This window comes from Theropithecus gelada, chromosome 6, assembly GCF_003255815.1.
Source record: "Theropithecus gelada isolate Dixy chromosome 6, Tgel_1.0, whole genome shotgun sequence".
NCBI classification, from domain to species: Eukaryota; Metazoa; Chordata; class Mammalia; order Primates; family Cercopithecidae; genus Theropithecus; species Theropithecus gelada.
The window spans coordinates 97,985,988-98,013,750 of NC_037673.1; the positions used below are offsets into that span (position 1 = coordinate 97,985,988).

Below are 27,763 nucleotides of genomic sequence, written 5' to 3' on the forward strand. Positions count from 1 at the left end.
ACCAACATACAGATGAAAAGAATAAACCAGAGTCACATTAACATAAAACTTCTCAAATACAACACAATTAAGTAGAGAAGAGCAAGCAATATTCACAGGCTACAGAGATTAAAAAGGAATAATCTAAAAGTATTCACCTAGTAAAATATATTATTCAAACATTCAAGGATATCTAGGTGGTATCCTATCTAAGGAAAACCAACAAGAAAATGTTGAATTCATAGAGATTGAAATCAGAATAGAGATCACTAAGCAGGAGGACACAAGGATTAAAAAAAAGTAATGGTCAGTAATGACTCTAGATGATAATGTAAATTAAAATGTATAAGATAAATTAAACAGGGATAATGAAATAGAACTACTGTAAGAGAAAATATTAGTAGTTGTAATTAAAGCATGAACAATATCAGCAAAACACAAGAATGTGCATGTATGGTATGCAGAGTTGAAAGATGGGCTGAGTGGAGAAGTAAAAACATTCTAAGGCTTTTATTTGACAAGAAACAAAAAACAATGAAAAGCAAACAATTTCACATCTTGAAAAGGTAAAATTATAAAGTCCTTTATGAATAAAACTTTAATAACACTAAATAGAATACTTTTCTGCTGAGTACAACTGAATGGACCATAACATTTTTGTTCTTTCTCCTCAAATTCAAACCAAGTTACCACTAACCACCTCTTTCACAAAAGAAAAATATTGGTTCAGAATTCTCAAATACATTTACAATTCAGTGACAAGTGACTAATCAATTTCATAAGGAAAATGTCATGGAATAATGGGCTGCTAGCGTTAACAAGGAACCACTGAATGTGATATTGCCAATAAGACAACTCATGCTCTTTCAACCATTCTACCCTAGAATAGTTTTCATTTACTCAAAGGACAATAAAACAGAATCCAAAGAGTTGTTTATAAGAGCTCCAATTGTAGTAAACAAGCAAACAAAATTGTACTCTGAAAAGATGGCGCGCGTGTGTGTACGTGTAGGTATGTGTTGGTGTGTGTGGGTTTATGTGCATGTTTATATGTATTTATATATATAATGTACTATACATAATATATAATATACTATACATATATATTATGTATAGTATATAATATACATAATATATGTATATTAATATCCATAATATATAGTATATAATAAATATTATATATTATATATTATGTATAGTACATATAATATGCATTATATTTATATATAACTATATATAATTATATAAAATATATAATATATATTATATATTTATACACCTATTATATATAATATATATTATACACATATTATACATACTATATATAATATACACACACATCTATACATATGTACATGTGAGTTGTGTGTGTGTATACATATGTGTGTATGAGACAGAGAGAGACAGAGAAGAGTTTTATTTTACCTTTAGAGCAGCTGGAAAATCTTTAATAGTTTTCCCAAATTTCGCATCTGCATTACCATTACTCTGATGAGCCTGGGAAGTTTTTCCAGCTTGAATTTCTGCTGTACCTAAAAAGAAAAAAAAAGTAGTAAGTAAACTTGCTCTATCACTTTATTCTTCATGTAAAAATGTGCTTACTTTCTAACTGACACATACTTCCGCTAGTACATAAATTCTATAAGAGGCTAGTTGTTCTGTTAAGAAAATTGTTCAAATATCTATGTCTGTAATCAGGATGCCCCAAGAACTAGTATTCATTAGTACTAGCTAAGGAAGTTCCAACTAGTCTAAACATTCAAATGAGACAATTTTGCTCCAATCACATATCTGTGCTTTTCATTTAAAATCTCTTAACATTTTTTCTTCCTTTCAAATGGTTCTCTTTTTGATCCTTTATATATTAAAGTACTTTTGTGGCTTTTTTCCTCTGCTCTCTTAATCCTAACATGCTTGACAAATGAAATATTTACCATCTTATTACCATGTCCTTTTGATTTTTAATAATGGTACTGCCAACAAATTTGAGAAAACAGTTAACATATGGAACTATAAATGAATGGCTCAGGGTAGAAAGAAATTAATGAGTCTATCTACTCCCAGTCTGTCAGATTTTCTCTTGCCCATTTCCAAAAGTTAATCATCTATGCTGCTGAAAATAGCAATGTAAACTACTAAATACCTCCAACCTAAAGAAAAATACTTCTACAGATATGTTTTTTAACTACATGATTATACAGAAGCAAGAGCTCATAGAGAAAAATGAATATTACTTCTAATTAACCTTTTCTTTTTGTATAGAATGTTTATATTCAAGCTGGGAGTGGTGGCTCACGCCTGTAATCCCAGCACTTTGAGAGGCTGAGGCAGCCAGATCACCTGAGGTCAGGAGTTCGAGACCAGCCTGGCCAACATGGCAAAACCCCATCTCTAATAAAAATACAAAAATTAGCCGAGTGTGGTGGCACATGCCTGTAGTGCCAGCTACTTGGGAGGCTAAGTTAGGAGAATTGCTTGAATTCGTGAGGCAGAGGCTGCAGTGAGCGGAGATCACACCACTGCACTCCAGTCTGGGCAACAGAGGGAGACTGTCTCAAAAAAAAAAGAAAGAAAAGAATGTTTAATATTCACATACAGTAAAAAAATTTAAAAAGTACACTACAGAATGACTTCAGTGATAATTAAAAAAAAATAAGTACTTGCACTTTTAACTACAAATAATTGATATGAATGATTTAAGACAGACTGAAATTAATGACTAACTGAATACAAACTAATAGTTTAAAAGATACTGTACCTTGTATACACATAAAGCAGAATTCCAGATAAAACATAAGAAACAAATTTATTAAGTACTAAAGAAGTAAATATTCATAGTTCTATCATTAATTGGAAATTGAAAGAAAAACCATGAATATTAAGATTGTTACCCAATAATTTCTAGAATGAAGAATATTCAAAATTTACATAGGCAGACAGTTGAGATTCTATAAAACAAACAGGGTGAATCTACAGTTCTTATTAATCATACAGAAAAGAACAACTGGCCTACAATTAAAATAAACCTCTCTGGTTTTAAAGAAAGCATGCTTACCTGGTAAATGTTTTGGAAAGCAAGAAAAAGGTATTATTAAAGACCAAGCAAAGATCCATGATAGAAGAAATCCAATCCACCAAGCTCCCAACCATCGTGGATCATCCTCAGTGACATCAGTGCTATATGATAGAAAAACAAGAGGTAAAAGTCAACTCTACCTTATTAATTAAAACTCAGTTAAGATAATTATATACTTTATACTTCAAGTGCATATAGTAGAATATGATTATAATATCCAACAGTTTAATGGTGCCATTGCAAAGAATCAGAAAACAGGTAGCAAACATAATTGAGAGTTATGAGAATAATGGTTTACAAAATGTTTAACAATGGCAAATATGACATGAAAGTTTAAAATATCTAATAGAAAATATGACAAATATTTGAAAAGATACATAGAATTTCTCAACATTCTTTTAACTTTGGCTAAATTTTCTTCTCTACTGTATTAAATATATATCACAGCAAATCACTGATCTGTGTTAAAAGCCCATAGAGTGTGCTTCAATTAGAGCACTTCTTTAATGTAAAATTATTCTTAAAGTGACTATTTGTCTATTTGTTTCCTTGAAACAGGGTCTCAGTCTATCACCCAGGCTGGAGTGCAATTGCATGATCATAGTTCACTGCAGCCTTGAACTCCTGGGCTCAAACGATTCTCCCATCTTAGCTTCCCAAGTAGCTGGGACTACAGGCACAAGTCACTCCTGGCCTCAAGTGATCTTTATACTTTGACCTCCCAAAGTGCTAGGATTACAGATATAAGTCACCGTGCCCAGCCAGGGGTCTCATATTTTAATACACTTTGACCCTTTCCAAAAATACACTACTCCTACAACTCATGTAATTTTCCACTGAAATTAAAGTGTCCTTTCTTAAATCTCTGGGTCACTACCTCAAGAGTTCTTCTGCATGCCTTTTTACAGTCTGTGAAAGAGTAACCTAGGACTAACAGTTTAGAGAACAAATCACATACCTATGACCCTATTTTTGTATTCACTGCCCATGGTCATGTAGAGGATTGTGCGGTTATAATTCCCAGTGGCAAAATGAAAAAACATATGACCTCAGCAAAGGCACAAATTTCTCTAATCAGGAAATAGAGAAGGTAACTAACTCAGTGTTGAATTTTGGTCAAAGAGATCTATTTTAATTCATGTCTTAGACACTTACCAACCTGTGCGTATCAACTACTTTGTTGAATACTTGAGATTATTAAATAAGATAGCATGTAAAATAAGTTAACACACAAAACATATGGTGTCTGGTATACAGTATAGGACAAATAAATATTATCTATTACTATCCTTCATTGTCATCATTGTTAAAATGGCATAATTGTGAGCTCTGTGACATTATCAGAGTTACTCTGGAACATTTTCTGAGAATCATAGACTCTTGAGACTCTTCAGACTATCTAGTCCCAACTAAATCCACGGAAAATATTGCTAATTTTTATTGAATTCTTATTTTTGAACAATGCATAGGGTCCTACATATGTATTTTTAAAAATTTCACCAGATGACTTTATTAAATGTCATTATTTATGAAAATATGTTATTATAATAAAAGATGGTATAGCATTAACCCAAAAGGTAATGCAGCCAAATTAGATATTATATAAGAATCTTTTGTATTCAATTTTGTTTTCCTGAATAATTCTTCATGCTATACTGAGTGAAGTACTGTGAAAATGTTCTGTCTATGATATTGGCATAATTAAAATAAAATGACTTTAAATAAAAGAAAACTAGATACTGCCTTGCCTTTCTCCCACAGCAACATCAATGTACATGGTTAGCAGTTGTCCTCCCAATACATAGCCAATAGCAGGGCCTAAGATTGACATAGCATAACCAGTTCCTAGAAGAAGAACAGAGACATTGAATACAGTCATATGTACAACTTCACTTTGCCTATCTAACAGTGAAAACAAATGTCTTACTATAGAAAAATCTAAACAATTAAACATACCAAAATCACACATATTTTCATTAAAACAATAACATTTGAATAGACAGTCAAGGAGTCTAAAACATGTAATTCGATGTAAAAGCTATTTGTAGTAATAATTAGAACAAAACCAAAAATTATAAATCCATGGAAAGTGTTAACTGGCAGTAGAGGTAGTATATCTACTATTTATCCTTTACTGATAGTGATCATAGTTACTGTTTACAATATCACGGAAGAAAATAATGCGAGCAACGTGAAACAAGAAGCCTTTTCTACTCTGTGCAACTCAGAAAGAATTTTGTATTTTGCACTGCAGCAGCTGACTTCAAATCTGGATCTGCTGAGAAGTCTACTTCTTAAAAGTAAGTCATTAAACTTCTTCCTCTTAGGGACTCTCCCTATTTTTACTTGCAGTGGAATTAAATTGAGCTTATTTCTATCTGTGAGATATTTAAAATGTTGCCATATATAACTCTGAATTTTCATAAAACAAAACTTATTTGACCACTCATGTCTTTTTATTGTTGTTGTTGCTGTTTATTTAAGCTCGCAAGTATTTTGGGGAGTCAGTTGAATATAGTTTCATTTTTTTTCCTTTTTTTAGTTGACACATAACCATTGTACACATTTAGAGGATACATGGTTATGTGTCAATACATCTATACAATGTGTAATGATCAAATCAGATTAATTAGCACACCCATCACCTCAAACATTTAAGATTTGTTTGTGTTGGGAACATTTAACATCCCCTCTTCTAGCCTTTTGAACATATACAATGAGTAATGGTTAGCTATATTCAATCTACAGTGCTATATAGAACACCAGAATTTATTTCTCCTAACTGTAGTTTTCTATCCATTAACAAATCTCTCTATATCCTCCCCTTCCCATATCTTCCCCAGTCTTTAATAACCATAATTCTGTTCCTGAAATCTAGGAGCTGGTAGTTTTTCTTTTTAGCTCTCACACATCAGTGAGAACACGTAGTATTTACTTTTTGTGCCTGACTTGTTTCATTTAACAGGATGTCCTCTAGGCTCACCCATGTTACCATGAACGACAGGATTCTTTTTTTTTTTTTTAATGGCTGAATAGTATCCTGTTGTATCCTTGTTTCATTTAACAGGATGTCCTCTAGGCTCACCCACATTACTATGAAGGACAGGATTTTTTTTTTTTTTTTTCATGGCTGAATAGTATCCTGTTGTATGTACATTTCACGTTTTCTTTATCTATGCATCTGTTGACGAATGTTTAGCTTGATTCCATCTCTTAGCTATTGTGAGAAGTGCTACAATAAGCATGAGGACACAACTATCTCTTCAATACACTGATTTCCTTTCCCTTGGATAAATACCCAATAGTAGCATTACTGGATCATATGGTAATTATACTTTCCGTTTTTGAGAAATGTCTATACTATTTTCCATAATGGCTGTACTAATTTACATTCCCATCAACATTCTATTAAAAAGTTCTCTTTTCTCTGCATCTTCACCAGCATTTGACATTTTGTCTTTGTGATAATAGCCATTCTAATTGAAGTGAGATAATATGTCATTGTGGCTTTGATTTGCATTTCCCTGATAATTGATGTTAAGCAGTTTTTCATATACTTCGTGGTCATCCGTATATCTTATTTTGAAAAATGGCTATATAGATTCTTTGCTTACTTTTAATTAGATTATTTTGACTTTTTGCTGTTGAGTTGTTAAAGCTCTTTATATATTCTAGACATTAGTCCTCTGTTGGATGAACAGTCTGCAAATAATTCCTCCTGTTTTATAGGTTGTCTCTACAATCTGATGATTGTTTCATGTGCTGTGCAGCAACTTTTTAGCTTGATATAGTCCCATTTGTCTAATTTTGTTTTTGTTGCCTATGCTTTTGCAGTCTTGGCCATATAATCTTTCCCAGGACCAAGGTAATAAAGTGTTTCCCCTGTGTTTTCCTCTAGCAATTTTATAGCTTTGAGTCTTACATTTAAGTGTCTAATCCATTTTGAGTTAATTTTTGTATATGGTGTGAGATAGGGGTCTAGTTGTATTCTTCTGCATATCAATATCCAGTTATTACAGCACCATTTATTAAAGAGTCCCCAGTGTATATCCTTGGTATCTTTAGCAAAAATCAGTTGGTCATTTCTGAGTTCTCTATTGTGTTCCATTGGTCAATGTGTCTGGTTTGATATCAACACCATTCTTTTTTGATTACTAAACCTTTGTTGTATAATTTGAAATCAGATAGTGTGATGTTTTCAGTTTTGTTCTTTGTGCTCAGGATTGTTTTGGCTATTTGGCATCTTTTCCAGTTCCATATAATTTGAGGACTGCTTTTCCATGTCTGAAAAGTGACATTGGAATTTTGATAGGGATTGCATTGAATCTGTAAATTGCTTTGGGTAGTATAGTCAGTCATTTTAACAATATTAACTCTTTGAATCCATGAGCATGGGATGCCTTTCCATTTTTATTCTGTCTTCAGTTTCTGTCATCAGTGTTTTGTAGTTTTCCTTTAAAGATTCTCACCTCCTGGGTTAAATTTATTCCTATGTATTTCTTTGTAACCATTATACATGATATTACTTTCTTGATATCTTTTTCAGCTAGTTCATCAAAGGTGTAAAGAAACATTACTGATTTTTTAATATGATTTTTTACCCTGAAACATCACTGAATTTATTTAGTAGTTCTAAGAGTTTTATGGTGAAGTCTTTAGATGTTTTTATATAAGATTATGTCATCTGTGGAGACAGACAATTTGGCTTCCTCTTCTCGAATTTGGATGTCCCTTATTTCTTTCTCTTGCCTAAGTGCTCTGAATAGGACTTCCAGTACCATGTTGAATAAGAATGATGAAAATGGGCCTTCAGCCAGGCCTGGTGTCTCACACCTGTAATCCCAGCACTTTGGGAGGCCGAGGCAGGTGGATTACCTGAGGTCAAGAATTCAAGACCAGTCTGGCCAACATGGTGAAACCCCGGACTCTACTAAAAATACAAAAATTAGTGGGGCATGATGTGGGCACCTGTAATCCCAGCTACTTGGGAGGCTGAAGCAGGAGAATTGCTTAAACCCAGGAGGCAGAGGTTGCAGTGAGCAGAGATCGCACCACTGCACTTCAGCCTGGGCGACAAGAATGAGACTCCATCTCAAAAAGAAAAAAAAAAAGAAAAGAAAAGAAAAGAAAAAAGAAAGTGGGCTTTCCTGTGTTTCAGTTCTAAGAAAGGCTTTCAGCTTTTTCTCATTCAGTATAATGTTAGCTGTGGGTTTGCCATACATGGCCTTTATCGTGTTGATGTATGTTCCTTTTATACCTAATTTCTTAGGAGTTTTTATCATGAAGAGATGTTGAGTTTTATGAAATACATTTCTACATCTATTGAGAAGATCATGCGATATTTGTCCATCTGTTTATGTGATGTATCACATTTATTGATTTCCATATGACGAACTAATTCTTGCATCACTGAGATCAATTCCACTTGATCATGGTATATCATTTTTTCATGTGCTATTAAATTCAGCCAACTATAATTTTGTTGAGGATTTTTGTATCTATGTTCATTCGGGATATTGGCTTGTAGCTCCTCTTTACATTCTGTTTTTCTCTGGTTTTGGCATCAGGGTAATACTGGTCTCAGAATAAGTTAGGAAGAATTCTCTCCTCTTCAACTATTTGGAATAGTTTGAAAAGAACTGGTACTAAGTTCTTCTTTACAAGTTTTATAGAATTCAGCAGTGAAGCCATCCAGCCCTGGGCTTTTGTTTCATGAGAGACTTTTTATTATTGATTCAATCTCATTACATGTTATTTGTCTGACCAAGTTTTCTATTTCCTCCTGGTTCAATCTTGGTAGGTTTTATGTGCCTGGGAATGTATCCATTTTCTCTAGGTTTTTCAATTTGTTGGATATATTTGTTCGTAAGACTAATAATCCTGTGTTTTTCTGTGGTATCAGCTGTGATGCCTTCTATTTTGTTTCTGATTTCACTTAGGTCTTCTCTCTTTTTTTTAGTCTAGCAAATGGCTTTATTTTATCTTTTCCAAAAACCAATTTTCATTTCATTAATCTTCTGTAGTTTTTTTTCTTTTTTCTTTTTTTTTTTTTTTACTCTTGTTTAGTTCTGAGATAGTCTTTATTACTTCTTTCCTTCTACTAATTTTGGGTTTGTTTGTTCATGCTCTTCCATTTTCTTAAGGTACATCATTAGGCGGTTTATTTGAAATCTATTTTTATGATGTAGGTGTTTCTTGGTATAAAATTCCCTGTTAGCATTGCTTTGGCGGTACCTCATAAGATTTGGTTTATTGTATTTCTATTTTCATGTAATTCCTTCTTAATTTCTTCATTGGCATATTGGTTGCTCAGGAGCATGATGTTTAATTTTCATGTATTTGTACAGTTCCAAAAGTTCCTCATTATTAATTTCTAGTTTTATTTCACTCTAGTCTGAGAATATACCTAATATATTATTAATATTTTAAAGTTTATTGAGACTTATTTTGTGGTTTCATATGGTCTATCCTAGAGAATGTTCCATGTGCTGAAGAGAAGAACATGTATCCTGTAGCTGCTGGATAAAATGTTCTGTAAATACCTGTTAGGTCAATTTGGTCTGTACTGAAGTTTAAGTCCAGTACTATTTGCTGATTTTCTGCCTAGATAATCTTTCCATTGCTGGAAGTGGAGCATTAAAGTTTCCAACTGTTATTATATTGGGGTCCATTTCTTTAACTCTAATAATATTTGATTTGTATACATGTATGCTCTAGTGTTGGGTGTGTATTCGATTATAACTGCTGTATCTTCTTGGTGAATTTATTTTTGTATTCTTGGTGTATTCATAAGAGTAAAACGATATTCTTTGCCCCTTGTACTTTTTGACTTACACTATTTTGTCTAATTTAAGTATAGCTACTTCTACACACTTTTGGTTTACAATTACACTAAATATATTGTTTATCCCTTCACTTGCAGTCTAAGTGTATCTTTACAGTTGAAATGAGTTTCTTCTAGGCAGCACATGGTTAGATATACTTTCTTAATCCATTCAGCCTATCTATATTTTTAATTAGGGAATTTAAACTATTTACATTCAAGGCTGTTATCATTGATAGGTGAGGACTTCCGTCACTTTGTTAATTGTTTTCTGATTGTTTTATATATCCCTTGTTCATTTCTTCCTCTCTTGTTCATCTTAGTATTTTGGCAGTTTTCTGTAGTGATAACATTTGATTCCTTTCTTTTTCTTGAGTATCTGCTTTGCACTGAGTTTTATACTTTCACTTGTGTTCAGGGTGGTAATTATTGTCCTTTTGCTTCCAGATGTAGGACTCCCTTAAGCATTTTTTATAGGGCTAGTCTAGTGATGATGCACTCTGTCAGTTTTTGCTTGCCTGGGAAAGACTTTATTTCACCTTTATTTCTGAAGAATAGCTTTGCTGGATGTAGCATTCCTGACTGACAGCTGTGTCCCCCCTCTGACCCCCAGACCCCTGCCTTTGAGCATTCTTAAATATATCATCCAATTCTTTCCTGACCTGTAAGGTTTTTGCTGAGAAATCTTTCTGATGGGAATTACTCCATAGGTGATTTGATGCTCTTCTCTTATTATTTTTAGACTTATCTTTGATTTTTGCTGGTTTGAATATAATATACCTTGAAGAGGACCCTTTTGGGTTGAATTTATTTGGGAATCACTGAGTTTCCTGTATCTGGATGTCTAATTTCTCACCAACAACTTGGGATGTTTTCAGCATTATATCATTATATGGATTTTCTATACCTTTTCCCATATCTTCTCCTTCTGAAATTCCTAAAATTCAAATATTTGTTTACTTAATAGTGCCCATATGTCACATAAGCTTTCTTTATTTTTTTTCATATTGTTTGCTGTTTTGTTTGACTGGGTTATTTCAAAAGACCTCTCTTCAAGGTCAGAAATCCTTTCTGTTTGATCTAGTCTATTGTTAAACCTCTCAAATATAATTTTTCGTTCAACTACACTTGTAATTTCATTCATTTAACTCATCAGTTGCATGATTTATATTTGATTATTTTTAATGATATCTATCTCTCTTGAATTTCTCATTCAGATCATAAGTTGTTTCCTTGATTTCCTTGTATTGTTTATCTGAGTTCCCTTGATATCATACTGAGTTTCTTTAAGACCATTAGCTCAAATTCCTTTTTAGGCATTTCATAGATTTTTATTTTCTTTTGGTTCTGTTACTGTATAATTATTGTATTTCTTTCAAGGTGCCATGTTTCCTTGATTTTTCATGTTTTTGTTTTTGCTTGTTACTATATTGATGTCTGCACAGCTGGAGCAACAGTAACTCTTCCAATTTTAATGAGTAGTTTTCATAGGATAAGACATATTCCTATAGATATATCTATGGTGTTGGTTGGGTAGGTACCCTTTGGCTTTGATTCTGGGTGGGTGCGGCAGTGTAGTCTGCATTTGAATCCAAGGCCAATGGTATCTGTGAGTTCCTCAGTAGCTTAGGCTGCACTGAACATACTATCTTACTAATGGTATGGCAATGAATCTCCTATGTTAGATTAACAGACTGATAAAAAGAAAACTCATATGCAAATAAAGTACTCAATAATTAGATGTAGGGCTGTGCATTGTCTAGTTAGTTTTACCTTTCAGGAACATAAGAGAAGGAATTTAAGAGAAACTTATGCTACCAGGAATTAGATCACAAAGGAGAAACAATGGTTTGTTTTGTGGACTGTAAGTCAATATAGGATGTAATAAATCACACAGAATGGCAGAGCTCAATCTCAACACCTTGCAGAGATCTGCCTCTATGTCAATTCAAGCAATCTAGAGAGAATGCTGCTTAAATGGCTCTTCCTATCCTGCAAAGCTGGCCTGCCAATACCAAGAAATACAACAGAGGATCAACAAAAATGATGACAATTTATATTCACTGACATTATATGGCAGAAAATAAAAATAATACTGCATGTATTTATTGGGAATACCTATGGCATTACAACTAACTTTTTAATAAGCCTATGTTATACTTTACTTCTAAAGTAAACATATAATAAGATAAACTGATACTGAGACAGTTTAGAGAGTAAACTTACCTATATAGAGAGAAGATTTGTGTGTGGGCACAGAATCATCAAGAAAGGCTGTTCCCAGAGTATAAAGAGGAGTTCCTCCTGCCCCCAGCAATAGTTGTCCCAAGATGAAGACATACAAGTAGTTAGAAAGTGAAGAAGTTGAAGAGGTACAACTGGTGCTATTGCTTGCTGTTACACAAGTGTCTTGGGGAAAAAAAAAAAAAACAAAATTGTGAATTTACAGAAATTTAACTAATAATTTAAATTTATATCATATAAATTATATTTGCCTAATATGATATAACCTTATTTATTTCTTCCAATCATTTTACTTTGATTTAAACTATTTAAAAATAAATCAAGAGAAAAATATACTTTCTTACCCCAGCCTGCCCTCACTTTATGAAGGTAACCCCTATTCACCTAGGTCACTTAGATGAGGGTAACCACTGTTAACAGTTCTTTTCAATTTTTCAGACATTTACTCATATAGTTACATGTTGTACACCCACTTAATTTTCCACACAATTATAGGCATAATAAAACATACTATCTTTATATTCAACAATGTCCAGTTTTCACTTATTATGGCCTGGACATCTCTGATATGGGCACTTAAAGCTATAAATTTATTTATTGGCACTGTCATAATATTCTACAACATAAATGTCCTGTAATTTTATTGCCTAGTCCAGTACATGTATTTAATGATAAATATTGTTAATATTATATTGTATTATACATAGGTTTAGACCATTTTGTTATTTCCATTAGAATGTTATGAGGTACATTTTTTTTTAAGTTTACCCTGGCACATTTTGGGCAATCCTATCTATAGGACAGGTTACAATGAGTGAAACTGCTAGGTCAAAGTGAATAAATATTTATATTTTGATACTGCCAAACCACTTTATCAAAAAGTCATACAAATATGCAGTCCCACCAACAATTCATTAACACTTTACATAATAAGACTTAAATGACTACCAAGCTCATTGGTTAAAAAATACATATAATTTTTAAATTTCATTTTAAAAATCCTCAGTGACATTAAGCATTTTTCCATATATTTATTGTCACTTACATTTTTTCTAATTTTTCAATTAGTTCAATTTTCCTAGGTTCAGAGTTTGATACATGACTGTTTCTTGTTCCATAATTACACAAACAATGGCTTTATCCTAACATTTTTACTATTTGATTTAGATATAAGATAGGTGGATAAACATATATACACAGAAGGGATCACATGGCTATGTCTATGTAATGTGTGTGTATATGTTGCAAAAAAAAGCCTCAGAAGAAAAGTAGGTCAGAGGTCATCTTCTGCAACTAGGGTAAATACCTTAAGCCAATTAGCTCAGCCCAGGTGATTGCAATAAGCCAATTAGATCAGCACTGGTGAATATAATCAGTCAATTAGCTAACGAGAAAGCAGAGGCATCCAAGCAGGCCCCCAGTAGAAAATGTTAATAATACAGGCCTACATTGAGAAGGGAAGCAGGGCTGTGATGTGCTAATTCATATGTAATATCTTTAAGTGGGAGAAGACAGAGATCCAGCATTCTATTGCCTTAACCAAAAAGCACATCTTTTACTAACTTGACTATTTGTGAGTTTATTTATGGCCGCTTGATCTTGTGTCACTAATCTCTGCAATCCTACTCCAGCACAAATCTCTTGTTATTACTGCAGCTTTCTAAGGTTTAAAGGCATCAATATGTCAACCCAGCTATAATTTATTTTACAGTGCTTCATGAAAAGTTCTATTTAATTGATCCATTTTCATAATACAGGCAGTCCTGTATTATGCTGACAAGGAATAATTCACCTCATTAAAAGTTAAATTATAACCAAAAAAGAAAAACAAATGACTAGTAAGGGAGAACAGTCTCCAGAAAAATGCTGTTATTAACGTAGATTTTAAAAGTACTATATTGCCATACTTAAAAAAGGAATTGAAACAATTGCCTCTTAAAATCCAGAGCTCAAAACAGGGATTTAATAAGCTCATAGAAATATGTTGAGGCAGGGAGTGGTGGCTTACACCTGTAATTCCACTACTTTGGAAGGACAAGGTGGGCGGATCACTTGAGGTCAGGAGTTTGAGACTATCATGGCCAACATGGTGAAACCCCGTCTCTATTAAAAATACAAAAATTAGCCAAATCTGGTGGCACACCCCTGTAGTCCCAGCTACTTGGGAGGCTAAGGGCAGAAGAATTGCTGTAACCCAGGAGGAGGAGGTTTCAGTGAGCCACTGCACTCCTGCCTGGGCAGAAAAGCAAGGCTCCATCGAAAGAAAAGAAAAGAAAAAGAAAGAAAGAAAGAAAGAAAGACAGACAGACAGACAGACAGAAAGAAAGAAAGAAAGAAAGAGAGAGAGAGGAGAGAGAGAGAGAGGAAGGAAGGAAGGAGAGAGAAGGAAGGAAGGAAGGATGGAAGGAAGGAAGGAAGGAAGGAAGGAAGGAAGGAAGGAAGGAAGGAAGGAAGGAAGGAAGGAAGGAAGGAAGGAAGGAAGGAAGGAAGGAGAAAAAAGAAAAAAACTCAAACATGGGCTAAAATAACTCAGTATCAAATTTTGTTCTATAAAACATAAAAGAACAAAACTATCAGAAGTGGAAGTCACCCTGGAATGGTCAAAAAAAGAATAGAGACTGTAAGAATTATGACAGAGAGAATAGACTTGAGAAATAAGAACAAAATTAAATAAAGGAAAAATAAGACACCAAGATTTAAAAGGTTACAGAGAAAATTACGGATATAGAATTCAGACAAAGGCAATCAAACATATGTCTAATCAACCAAAATAGAAAAATGAATATGTTTAAAGGTAAAATTATGGAAAATTTTCTGAAATAAAGATTGATCTATAATTTAAAAAGATATAGAGCATCCCAGGAAAATTTGCTGCAGGACTTTCAACACCAAAATATTCCCTGGTAAAGTTTGTGAATTTTAAAGATGAAAAGACTTTTTTGAACAGTTAAACAAGAAGGTAAAGCCACTTAGGCAGAAGGAAATAAAAAACATAAGCTTACATTCAGACTTCTCTAAAGCAACATTAATCCCATAGAGGAAGTAAAGGAATGCCAAAAAAGTAACCACTGCAAGATAATGCGACCCTCATATTTTATGCTTAGTCAAACTGTCATGTCAAAAGACAAAGAAAAATATTTAAACCTATATTATTTAAACCTATTAAATCTCATAAAATGAACTTGCCCTGATAAACACTACTAAAGGGTACATTTTAGCCTATAGAGAAATACTTCATTCAGAGATGCCATGTGTACCTCAAGATAATCAGAGGCAAATTTATATAAAATACATAAAATATATTTTATAATATAGTTCATAAAATAGCTAGATTTACCTATTCAAGTAATTTTGTGAGATTATTAGTTGAGGAAATCATTTGAACCCAGAATTTCAACTTCTAATGAAAAATCAAACAATTTCTGACCAAATACAGTTAGCCCTTCATATCCACAGGTTCCATATCTGTGGATTCAACCAACCACAGATCAAAAATATTCAGGGAAGAAAAATAACAACACATCAATAAAATATAATATAAATAATATAAATAAATATTATATATAAAATATATATAATATATATTTATAAAATATAAATAAAATTTATATAAATTTATAAAAAATAAAATTTTATTAAAAAATAAATAAAATGTATTAAAAAATATAAATAAAAATATACTATAATTATTTACATAGCATTTACACTGCTTAGCTATTATTTGTAATCTAGAGATGATTTAAAGTTTATAGGATAATGTAGGTAGGTTGTATACAAATAACACACCATTTTATAGAAGGAACATGAGCATGCACAAATTTTGTTATCCATGGGGGTCCTGGAACCAATCCCCCATGGATATTGTACTTACAACATTAATTAAAAAGCATGTGATTTGACAATACATCACAAGAGGAAGGTCCTATGTTGTTTATAAATTTGGAGGAACATTGCCAATAAAATTAAGAATTAGAACTTTACCTAATGAACAAAGAAGTGTCCAGTCTTACCCATTAACATTGGCAGGGCTGTGACAAAAGGACAAAAGGAAATACACATACCATATGTCAAAACATTTAGAAGATAAATACCAAGCTCAGCCAAATGCTCAAAGACCCAGGGCCTGCTGCTCTCCAGGCATTTGCCCTAAAGACCTAGAGGCTAAAGGTACCTCTTTTCTTCTGGGCCTATCCTGCTGCCAGGGGTAGAGCAGAATGGACTCCGCTGTGATGTGATTCCTCTTCCCCAGCCACATATTTGATAAGATTCCCAGGAGATGCCTATCTATGCATCCCGGAGAGGGGAGTAAAGAAGCATAGTTTTTAGGGAACCAAGCCTCCCCAATTACCTGCATCAGGTGCTTTGAGGTGACTAACTTTAAACAAATAGTCTCTCTTTCTCCTTTCCCAGGGGGTAGCTGTACTTTTCTTCCCTCAGTCTCACTCCTCATCTCCTAACCTCCTCACCACTGCCCTGAGGAAGGAGAAAGAGCTGCTGCTTTTGTTTATAGTTGACCACCTCCTAGTCTAAACAGCATCTTCTGGCCTGGAGAATTTAGCCCAATCCTACATTCCTCTCCTATCATCTCTGTTCACTTATCCTGTTACCAATCTTTCAAAACCTCCCTTATAAAACTCGAGAAAGAAAAGTAAAGTATCTTCAAGTTTCAATGTTTGTGATAATGTGGGTCTCGCTAAGCACAGGGCTCAGGGCAGGACCCTTCTTATCCAAGCCTCATGTCAGCTGGTGGTAGAAGATCCAAGAAGGCAGCAAGAAAAATACTCTTCCTAAAGGTGACAAGAAACACTCTAAAGTCCAAATTTATATCTCTTGCCTGTAATAGGTGTCAGTAGGGACCTTCTGGGCTGCTATGACTCATAAAAACAGAGGGTAGGGTGAGAAGAGGTTGCACAAAGAATCTCACAGACAATTCAGCCCTCTCTGTGGGAACTGAAAAGCCAAGAGCCTTTATCCGTGCAACCAACGCCTGGGATGCCAAATAAGTCACTCCCACCCTATGGGAGCCCAACGGAGTCAATAAAGTGATTTTCAAACAGAGCTACCACAGCATTTACAGAAAGATGTCATAAGAAAAAAAAAGCAGCATAATTTTATTACAGTTAAGATTAGGGCACTGACCACAAAAATATTTTCAGGGAGCAAATTAGAAATGTGAACACACAGTTCATCATGAGATGAGGCAATTATTTATACAAAGAAATGAAGTAACAGAAAAGAAATGATGAAGGAAAGAAAGAGGAGATCAAATGTTGGCAGAAAAGAGTAAAAGGAAAAAACTAAAACCTCATAGAAAAGAAGACACAATGGAAAGGGGCACACAGGTAAACTGACTGAGAAAACACAGTTATGGGCATATAGAATACAAATGAGAAAAGTGAGCAAAATTAATGATAAAAAAGGAAGAAATGTTAATATAAGGAGGCCAAAGAAGATCATATATACACATAGTTGAAGTAGTTGATGTACCTAAGAAAACTAAAATCATAGAACAAAATACTTAAACATATAATTTAAAGAAATATCACTATACTTTAAAAGTGTGTATGTAAATCTCTATAGGTCAACCTGCATAATTGGAGGCCAGGAAACTATGACATGAATGGTCATCACCAGGACATAGCTTAGAGTAGACTTCGAAGAGAGACTCCAAGTTGCAGACACTCTTGGACTACTGAGAATCTTCTTTGTAGAGAACACCAGCAGTATACCGTATATTACGTGTCACAAGCACTTCTGAATAATTTCAGAATGCACAGGCAAACAAAGGCTTTGTGTGCTTTCTATCTTTCCTTCTTGGAGAATAACAAGTGGAATAATCTCTTATTTATATGTAACATGATAAAGAATGTTAACTTTAAAAATCATCTACCATATATTCAAGCTAGTTTTTTCTTCATTAATGTCTAACATCTCCCAGAACTAGTGCTCTATAAATCACTTTGGTAAAAGACTGTTTAGAAGCATGACAAAAGTGTCAAAAGAAACAAAACAGTCCTAGGTCATTAAAAATATTTAAATTTAGCCCTTATACAAACAGACTTAAATCCTAGAGGGTTACAGTGGCACACAGCCACTCCAAACCACACCAGTGGGGAGGACACCAGGAAAATGCACACTTAGGACCTCTTTCTTCCCAACATGCACACTCCTGTTAGCTAACCCAACTACAATCCAGGGCAGAGAAAAGTGCCAGATTGACAGAGTCTGTTGGGTTTTTCTACTAAAACACAAAGCGAAAGTGATAAATCGTGAATACTGGCTCCGGAAGGACACAAAATATCCAACATAGCTCCCCCTCCTTCTTTAGCATCCGCTTTTATCTGTCTGAATTTAAAAATCTATACTTTTAAATATTAAAATATATATTTAAATATTAACTTATTTGTCTGAATTAAAAAATCTGTATGTCTCCCACATTAAAAAACCCACAAAAAGCTATCAGCAAAATATCATCGTGAGGTAACATCCATTCAGTTATTCTCCCACCTGAAAGCAACACTGAAGTGTTAGCCCCAGCTGTGGTCTGCATCAAATGTGGCAGAGGAAAACAAGAGCAAGGCGACAATTAACCTGCTCCATAGTTCTCTTTGTATAGTTGATCAGAGGGCCCGACTAATAAGCATAGCTTCCTTCTATCATGCAGTTCTTGTTCCCTTTACCACTGCCCATACCTTAACTGATCAGGTATTTTACAGTCTTTTACAAGTCTCCAGCTGTTCTTTCCCTATTGAGCTACTGAAGTTTTCTCTCAACAAGTACTGTTGGATATGGGAGTGTTAAGAGGCACCTAAGTGAATCTTGCAGTCCAAAAATATGCTGTTCCTTGCAACTGGAAAGGAACAACTCAATTTTCCCTCGGTAACTAGGATCCATTAGCTCTGTCAATTTAGTGAACTTCTCTCCCTGTTGAATATTTACTATGAAGAGATCAAAAAGGATTAGCGAACAGTTACAGTTAAGCTTTGGACTTAAGGGAATAATGACTGTGTGCCTTGATGGAAACTTGCATCCCTTGGGTACTAGAATTCAACAAGGCAGGGTGTAAGAATTTCACTAAGTGGATTATTAGCTACAGTAGTGAGAGGCACCAATTCATTGCCACTCCTTAGTTCCCTAGACAGTACCCAACGAACATAGTGGTGAATTTTTCCTGGGTTTTATTTTTGCTTAATCTATCCCAGATTTGCAGATGAATAAGTCAGCAATCCACAAATGCCAAAGGCTGCATACAAAAAAAAAAAAAAAAAAGCCACAAGAAAATCACCATCACGAAAGCAGCAGCTTGGCAAGGCAGAAATACTATACAGTAACCATGCTACTCTAGTCAAACACCACAGAGAAAAACTGCAATCTCACCCACACTCACTCCCGCAATATATAGTGTAACAAGGTTGCCCATCCCCCTTCCAGGGTGGTGTCAGAGAAGGCTGAGAAGGGACCCGGCACTTCTACCCCCATCAAGAGGTAATGATCCCCACCCCTGGTGCCAGTGAAATCTACATTGGTAGCCTGGGTTTCCAGCTCTATGTAGCAACAGAAGCACCCCTCCTCCCTCTCTGCTAGTACAAGAGGAAGCCTAGCCTAGTGAAGAGTCCAAACTTACACTGTAGTCTAGTTGGAATTAGGCCATACTTCTCCTCTGTGGTGTCAGTAGAAGAGTAGCAAGTCACTCCTACCCTTCCCAGAGAGAGTGATATCAGTGAAGTTCTAGTGGAGATCCAGGATTGCCACCACCACCTAACAATAACAAGGAGCCTGTCTTCCTAGTAGTTGTCAATTGAGGCCAAGAGGTAAACTTGGATTTCGATGCCACTCGGCAAATAAGATAACACCCACCCCCACTTCAAAGCCATCAGAGCAGTGTCAAGTAGTTAAGACAGAAGATTTAAATAAGAAACAGAGTCTAATAATATAATACCAAGAATATACTTATATACATTTAATACAATATCTGGGAAAAAAACACTCAAAAAGCTATACAAAGAAATACACTCAAAACACTATAGATAAATCAAAATGGAATTCTAAAAATGTTCAACCAACCCACATTCAGGAAAGCAGGAAGCAGATAATAGAGAAACAAAAAACAAAGAACAAACATAAAACAAAATATTAAAAGTATGGGTTTAAACTTTAACGTACTAGTATTTACATTACATGTAAATGGTCTGAATATTACAATTAAAGGATATTGACATAGTGAAAAAAAAAACAACCCAACTGTGCCATCTACAAGAAATTCACTTCAAATGCAGTAATGTGGGCAGGCTGAAATTTAAAGATTGGGGGAAAAAACATATCATCCAAGCATTAATCAAAATAATGTAGGAGTAGCCATATTAATATCAGTTGAAACTGACTTTAGAGCAAAAAAATTTACTTGACACAGAGAGACATTACATATTGAAAAAATAGTCAATTTACCAAGAAGAGTAACATGTATTCACCATCATAGAGCTGTAAAACATAAAGCGGAAATTTATAGAATGAAAGGAGGAACAGACAAACCCACAATTACAATCAAAGATTTCAAAACCCCTCTCTGAGCAACTGATAGAACAAAAAATCAGCAAGGATATAAACTAACTTATTGACCACATCTACCAACAGGATCTAACCAACATTTTTTAAATATTTTGTCAAACAACAGCAAAATACATTTTCTTTTCAAATGCCCACAGAACATATGCCAAGACAGATCACACCCTGCGCCACAGAGCAAACCTTAATAAATTTTTAAAAATTCAAATCCTACATAGCACATTTCTGACTACAATGGAATCTAAACATCATTAACAAAATGATAACAAGAATATCTCCGATCATTGGAAACTAAACAACATGCTTTCACACTTTCAAATAATCTATGGGTCAAAATAGAAGTCTCTAAGGAAATAAAAACATTCACTGAATTAAGTAAAAATGAAAACACAATATATAACGATTGTGAAATACAACCCAAGCAATACTGAAAGAAAATTTTATAGCACTAAAATGCATACATTAGAAAAAATAAAAATAAAATCAATAATCTAAGCTTCCATGTCAGCCACCTAGAGAAAAATAATAATAAAATAAATTTAAAACAAGCAGAAGGAAGAAAATAAAGAGCAGAAATCAATAAATTGGAAAATAGAAAACTATAGAGAAAAATCAATGAAACTAAAGTTCATTTTTTGAAAAGATGAATTTAATTGGCTACATCTAGCAAGACTGACAAAGAATAAGCAGACAAATACTATCAATACCAGAAATCAAGCAAAGGATTTCACAACAGATCCAGCAGACAAAGAAAATATAATAAATACCAGGAACCGTTAGCTCTATATACATAAATTTGACAACTCAGATGAAATGGGCCAATTCCATTAAAAGCATAAATTACATCTACTCACCCAAAATGAAGTATAAGGTTGATGCAAAAGTAACTGCAGTTTTTGCCATTAAAAGTAATGACAAAAATCACAACTACTTTTGCACCAACCTAATAGATTTGAATTACTATTAAATATAACTATTAAGAATATTAACTTTTTAATTGAGAAACTCCCCAAAAAGAAATCTATAGGCTGAAATAGTTTCACTTGCAGAATTCTAACAAACATATAAAGAAAAATTAAAATCAATTTCAGAAAATAGTAGAGGAGGAACATTTCTCAATTTATTGTATGAAGTTTATAATCCCCTAAAATCCAGAAAAAAACTACAAAGCCAAATAGAGACATTACATAAAAGAAAATTAAAACTAAAATCCCTTATGAATATAGACACAAAAATGCTTAACAAAATAGTACCAAACAGAATTCACAAATATATTGAAAGAATTGTACACCATTGGCCAGACGTGGTGGCTCACACCTGTAATCCCAGCACTTTGGGCCGAAGTAGGCGGATCACGAGGTCAGGAGATTGAGACCATCCTGGCTAATACGGTGAAATCGCATCTCTACTAAAAATACAAAATAATTAGTCGGGCGTTGTGGCGGGAGCCTGCAGTCCCAGCTACTCGGGAAGCTGAGGCAGGAGAATGGCATGAGCCCTGGAGGCGGAGTTTGCAGTAAGACGAGATCGTGCCACTGCACTCCAGCCTGGGCGACAGAGTGAGACTCCATCTCAAAAAAAAAAAAAGAACTGTACACCATTGCCAAGTGAGATTTATTCTGGGATGCAAGGCTGGCATCAAAAAAATCAAAAAATTAAAAAATGTTAGCGACTGTATTAACAGATTGAAGAAGAAAAAAATCACATGATCATGATCACATGATCAGAAATCACATGAACAATTGATGCAGAACAAGTATTTGACGATATTCAACAATGATTCCTAATAAAAATTCTCAGAAAAAGAGGAATAGAGTAGAACTTTCCCAACTTGATAAAGAGTATTTCTAAAAACATGAAACAGTGGTGAAAGACTGAAAGCTTTTTTCCCGAATGTAGGGAAGAGGTGAGAACAATCACTTTCACCATTCTTACTCAAAATAGTACTGGAAGTTCCAACTAGTGCAATAAGGCAAAAAAAAAAAAAAAAGAAAAAAAAGGAAAAAAAGAAAATTAATGCCATACAGAAGGTGAAGGAAGTAATAAAACTGTTCCTATTTGCAGAAGACATGACTGTCTACATAGAAAATGCCAAGGAATCCACAAAATAATATCAAGAGCCAATTAGTTCAGTAAGGTTACAGAACACACAATAAAACATACAAAAATCTATTGTATTTCCATATACCGGCAATGAACATACAGAAACCAAAATTTAAAATACAGTACTATTTACAATCATTCAAAAAAAAGCAAAAAGAAATACTTGGATGTTAATCTAGCAAAACATATACATAACTTGCATGCTAAAAATACAAAATACTGATGAAAAAAATTAAAGAAAATCTAAATAAATGGAGTACAAATCCATATATATTCATGGATTGGAAGACCCAACATAGTAACTACATCAATTTAATCCCAATTAATATGCAGGTTGTATTAGTTCATTTTCACACTGCTGTAAAGATACTACCTGAAACTGAGTAAATGTAAATAAAGAAAAAAATTTAATTGACTCACAGTTCCACATGGCTGGGAAGGCCTCAGGAAACTTACAATCATGGCTGAAGGGGAAGCAGGTACATCTTATAAGGTGGCAGGCAAGAGAGCATGTGAAGGAAGAACTGTCACTTATAAAACCATCAGCTCTCACGAAAACTCACTCACTGTCAAGAGAACAGCATGGGGGAAACCACCCCCATGATCAAATAACCTCCCACCAGGTCCCTCCCTTGACATGTGGGCATTATGGGGATTACAATTTGAGATGAGATTTGAGTGGGGACACAAAACCAAACCATATCAAGGTTTAACACAATTCTTCTCAAAATCCTATTAAGATGTTATAGAAAAGATTATTCTAAAATTTATATGGAAATGAAAAGGAATGAGGCAAACCAATATGGAAAAATAACAATGAAGTGAGAGGAATATCTATAGGATTTCAAGACTTACATAAGTATAATAGTCAAGAATGTGATATGGTGGAGAGATACATAAATCAGTGGAGCAGAGCAGAGATCCCAGAAATATGGCTATACAAATATGCCCGACTGATTTTTGAAAAGCTGCAAAAGTAATTCAATGGTCAAAGGACAGCTTTTTCAAATGGAGCTAGAGCAATTGGACACTTATAGACAAAAAATAAAACTTGATCTAAACTTCATATCTTTTATACAAATTAACTCAAAATATATCACAGACTTAAATGTAAAATAGAAAATTATAAAACTTTTTTTTAAAATAGAAGAAAATCTTAGAGATCAGAGCTAGGCAAAGGGTTTGTAGTCTTGACAATAAAAGCATAATCTATAAAAGGAAAAAATTGATAAATTCAACTTTATTTAAATTGAAAACTTTCACTCTGTGAAAAGCCCTGTTAAGAGGATGAAAAGACATGCTACAGACTGGAAGAAAATATTTGCAAACTAGCTTGTGACAAGACCTAGTACTTAACATAAATAGCTCTCAAAACTCAACGGTAAAGAAACAAATATCCAAAGACATGAAAAGACATTTCACCAAGGATGACATGCAGATAGCAAATTCGCACAAGCAAAGATGCTCAATGTTATCAGCCATTAAAGAAATACAAATTAAAATACAATGAGATTTCATTGTACACCTATCAGAATGGCTATAGCAAATGCTGGCAAAGATTCAAATAAACTGAGTCACTCATACATTGCTGATGGGAATATAAGGTGCTACAGTGAATCTGGAAAAAGGTTTGCCAGTTTTTCAAAAAACTAAACACAGAATTTTCATATGACCCAGCAGTTTTACTCCTGGGCATCTACTCCAGAAAAAGGAAAACTATGTTCACATGAAAATCTGCACACTAATGTTTGTAGCTTTATTTGTAAAGCAGTTTCACTCCTGGGCATCTATTCCAGAAAGATGAAAACTATGTTGACATGAAAATCTGCACACTAATGTTTGTAGCTTTATTTGTAATAACCAAAATCTGGGAACAAACCAGATGTTCTTTAACAGGCAAATGGTTAAACAAACTATGGTACATCCATACCATGGATTACTAATCAGCAGTAGAAATAACAGAACAACTGATATATACAACAACCTGATGAGTATTCAGAAAATCACTCAGACTAAAAAAAGTCAATTCCAAAATATTATATACTGTATAATTACTGAAATATAGTAAAACCTTTAAACATAAAAATGTTCATCATGAGTTAATTTATAATTAAAAACTTTTTATCTGTAAAAACTGAGCTCTATGAGAATGTTTAAAATGTAAAACAGAATGCTATGCAAGAATAAAAATGCTCACAGGTTGCAACATATTTTATTAACTGTATTAAAAATAGGCACAGAAAAACAGTAAGACAATTCTGAAGTTGTTTTCCTTGAGAAAAGAAAAACAGTGAATTGGGTTTTTCTCTCTTTCTACTTCTTAGTATTACCCAAATTGTCTGCATGACCCATAGAACCTCTCTAACCAGAAAAATTAAATGTATTAATAAAAAATATAACAAAGGAGGGTTGATTAAATAAGTTATTTATAAAATGAAATAATAGCAAAGCAAAAAGATTCTGCAGTCCCATCTTTACTAATATAAAATGTGTCCAATACATCTTCCAAGTAAAAAGAAGTCAACATCCATAGATTAAAAATCTTGTTTCCTTCAAACAAGGATTTTGAATGTGTTTGTGCAAATGTGAGGTAAAGATGTGTGAATGTTAATAAAATTATGTGAGTGTGAATGTGTGCATGAACATGTGTTAATGACTGTGTAGTGTAGTTTATGTGTGATAATATATGTATGAATGTTTATATACATTTTAAGAAGACTGAAGAGTGTTAACAGTGAATAATCGAGGTGTATTATCATGAAAACTCTTTCTTTATTCCATTTTTGTTTGCATGTTCCTATTTTCTGAACATTTTACAAAGTATATATCATGTTCAAAGCCAAAAAATTCAAGACATTTTCAAAAGGCAACTCGGCTATTTAAAAGGCAATATTTCAATGTGTTATTCTAAGTGGACCCAATTAAACTGAGCTACACCAAATGAATTATTTTCTTATCTTATCTCATAGCAATATGATCTTAGAAATATATCTAATTAAAACCCTTTCTAATGTACTAGTTCAAAAGTGTTTGGTCAGACTTTGGGGATATGTCAACACCAAATGACATCCACAAAAAAAAAGGGGCTTTATTGTTCATTGCTACTATTTAATGAGCACTTATCACACACCAGGCACTACCTTATCCCCACATATGTATACTCTTCCATGTGGCATTGATTATTATCAACATAATTTATAGCCAAAGAAACTTATCTCCAGGATCACTATAGTTCTATCACAGTGTGTGAGCAAAAACTTAAACTCACTTATTTCTGACTCTTACATCTCTGCTAAAGTGCTGAATACTTTCATTAAATAGGATGAGCTAACAGCATTAAAATGAAACACAAAAAAAATACATTAAAACACACACTGGCAAATTTGTGCATTTTTAAGAACAGTGACTAAGAAACTAGAATTTCCTCATTTATTTCCTGCCACAAACCTCCAACCTTTCTAAAGAAGCTACTAAAAAAAAAAAAAAAAAAAGACATTGCTGAAAGACCTTCCACACAATATATCTGGTTAGACACAACTATGTCTATGGCCACTTCAATGTCCTATCAGAGCATTTCATTTTATACATGAAGATTTTTTTTGAAAAAGTCCATGAAAAGAGAATTGCTAACATTTTAACATTAAGAGCCTAATGTCTTATCCTTCCACAAAAGACAGTAAGAGTAGGTAATGGCAGATAAAGGCAATTTGGGATTATCTGTTCACATTTTCCATAAACTTGGGCTAAAAAAACAATGGAACATTAAAAGAGAATTTTCTTAGAAGCACTGAAGTGAAATCAACATTTTAGCAAGTCATTAAGACAAAAACCAAAAGTAGAATATCGAAGCATTCTGCTACTATTTCTGAATATGCTTCTCATTTTAGCTTACTTTTTCACACTGCAAATTTTTCAGATTCCAAATCTTACTAAAAAAGATTATGGAAAATAATTTTTACCTGTAACAATGTAATTTGTCCCAATTCAGTCACCAGAAAAAAAAAAAAATAAAATAAGAGAGAGAAAGAGAAAATTCTCTTTAAATGTTCCATTATTTTTTAGCCCAAGTTTATGGAAAATGTGGACAGAGAATCCCAAATTGCCTTTATCTGCCATTACCTACTCTTACTGTCTTCTGTAGAAGGACAAGGCATTGGGCTCTTAATATACCTCATCAAAGGACTCCGTTAATTAATATATGTGACAACTCAACAAATAGTTCTTAAGCACCTAGTCTATATCACATGCTGTTCTAGGTGCTGATCATAATAGTTTCTAAACTCAACAAGGGCTTTCAAATACACATAGTTAAACCTAAAGCAAGATAGAGCAGATTTTACCAGTGTGTTCACTGCCTCCTTTACCTAGAGGAAGACAAAATAAAGGGTGAAAGCCGGATGAAGGGGACAAGTGTAACAATGGAGCCTCTTCATCAACTCTACATATCATACCCCTAACTAAAGATTCACAAAATGCATTTGCTTTATAGTGCTGCAATAAAGACACCTGCTTAGCTTTCTTCTTTTTTGTTTTTTTCCCAAACTCATTCAACCATTGAACACATTTTTAACTTATTCCTAATACCTCTAGAAACTGTTCTGTGTAGATCACGCTTTCAGAAATGTTTGGACATGTTTTTCTCTTTCAGAAGGCCATGGATTTTTTAAACCTCTACCTATCAGCAAACTATAGCTTGCAAGGAGAATTGAGCTTGTGCTAAAATTTCATTGACATATTTTTTTCCTACTTATTTTTCTCTAAGTTTCCTCTATTTCAGAAGTTTAGTCATTTGCATTTTAACAAAACTGGCTGCATTAGAGCACCTAGCATTTCATGATGATTGTGAAACTCCTATTTTAAAGGAAGACATAAACCAAGAATCCAGAAAGGAAAAGAAACCTTTCTCTCTATATCCACAGTTAAAAGCTTTACAAAGTAATCAGACACTAAAATGGACATGTAGGTCCTAAGTTAGA

General features: G+C 33.6%; 1 protein-coding gene across 1 annotated transcript in view; it reads right to left on the bottom strand.

The window, feature by feature from the left end:
- SLCO4C1 (solute carrier organic anion transporter family member 4C1) overlaps positions 1-27,763 on the bottom strand; it is a 64,354-nt gene that overhangs the window by 24,983 nt on the left and 11,608 nt on the right. Inside the window, exons 3-6 of the mRNA XM_025388424.1 lie at positions 12,105-12,287; positions 4,804-4,900; positions 3,035-3,156; positions 1,405-1,511 (exon numbers count right to left, since the gene is read on the bottom strand). Of these exons, the coding sequence (XP_025244209.1) occupies positions 1,405-1,511; positions 3,035-3,156; positions 4,804-4,900; positions 12,105-12,287 (509 nt within the window). The remainder of the gene's footprint in view (positions 1-1,404; positions 1,512-3,034; positions 3,157-4,803; positions 4,901-12,104; positions 12,288-27,763) is intronic.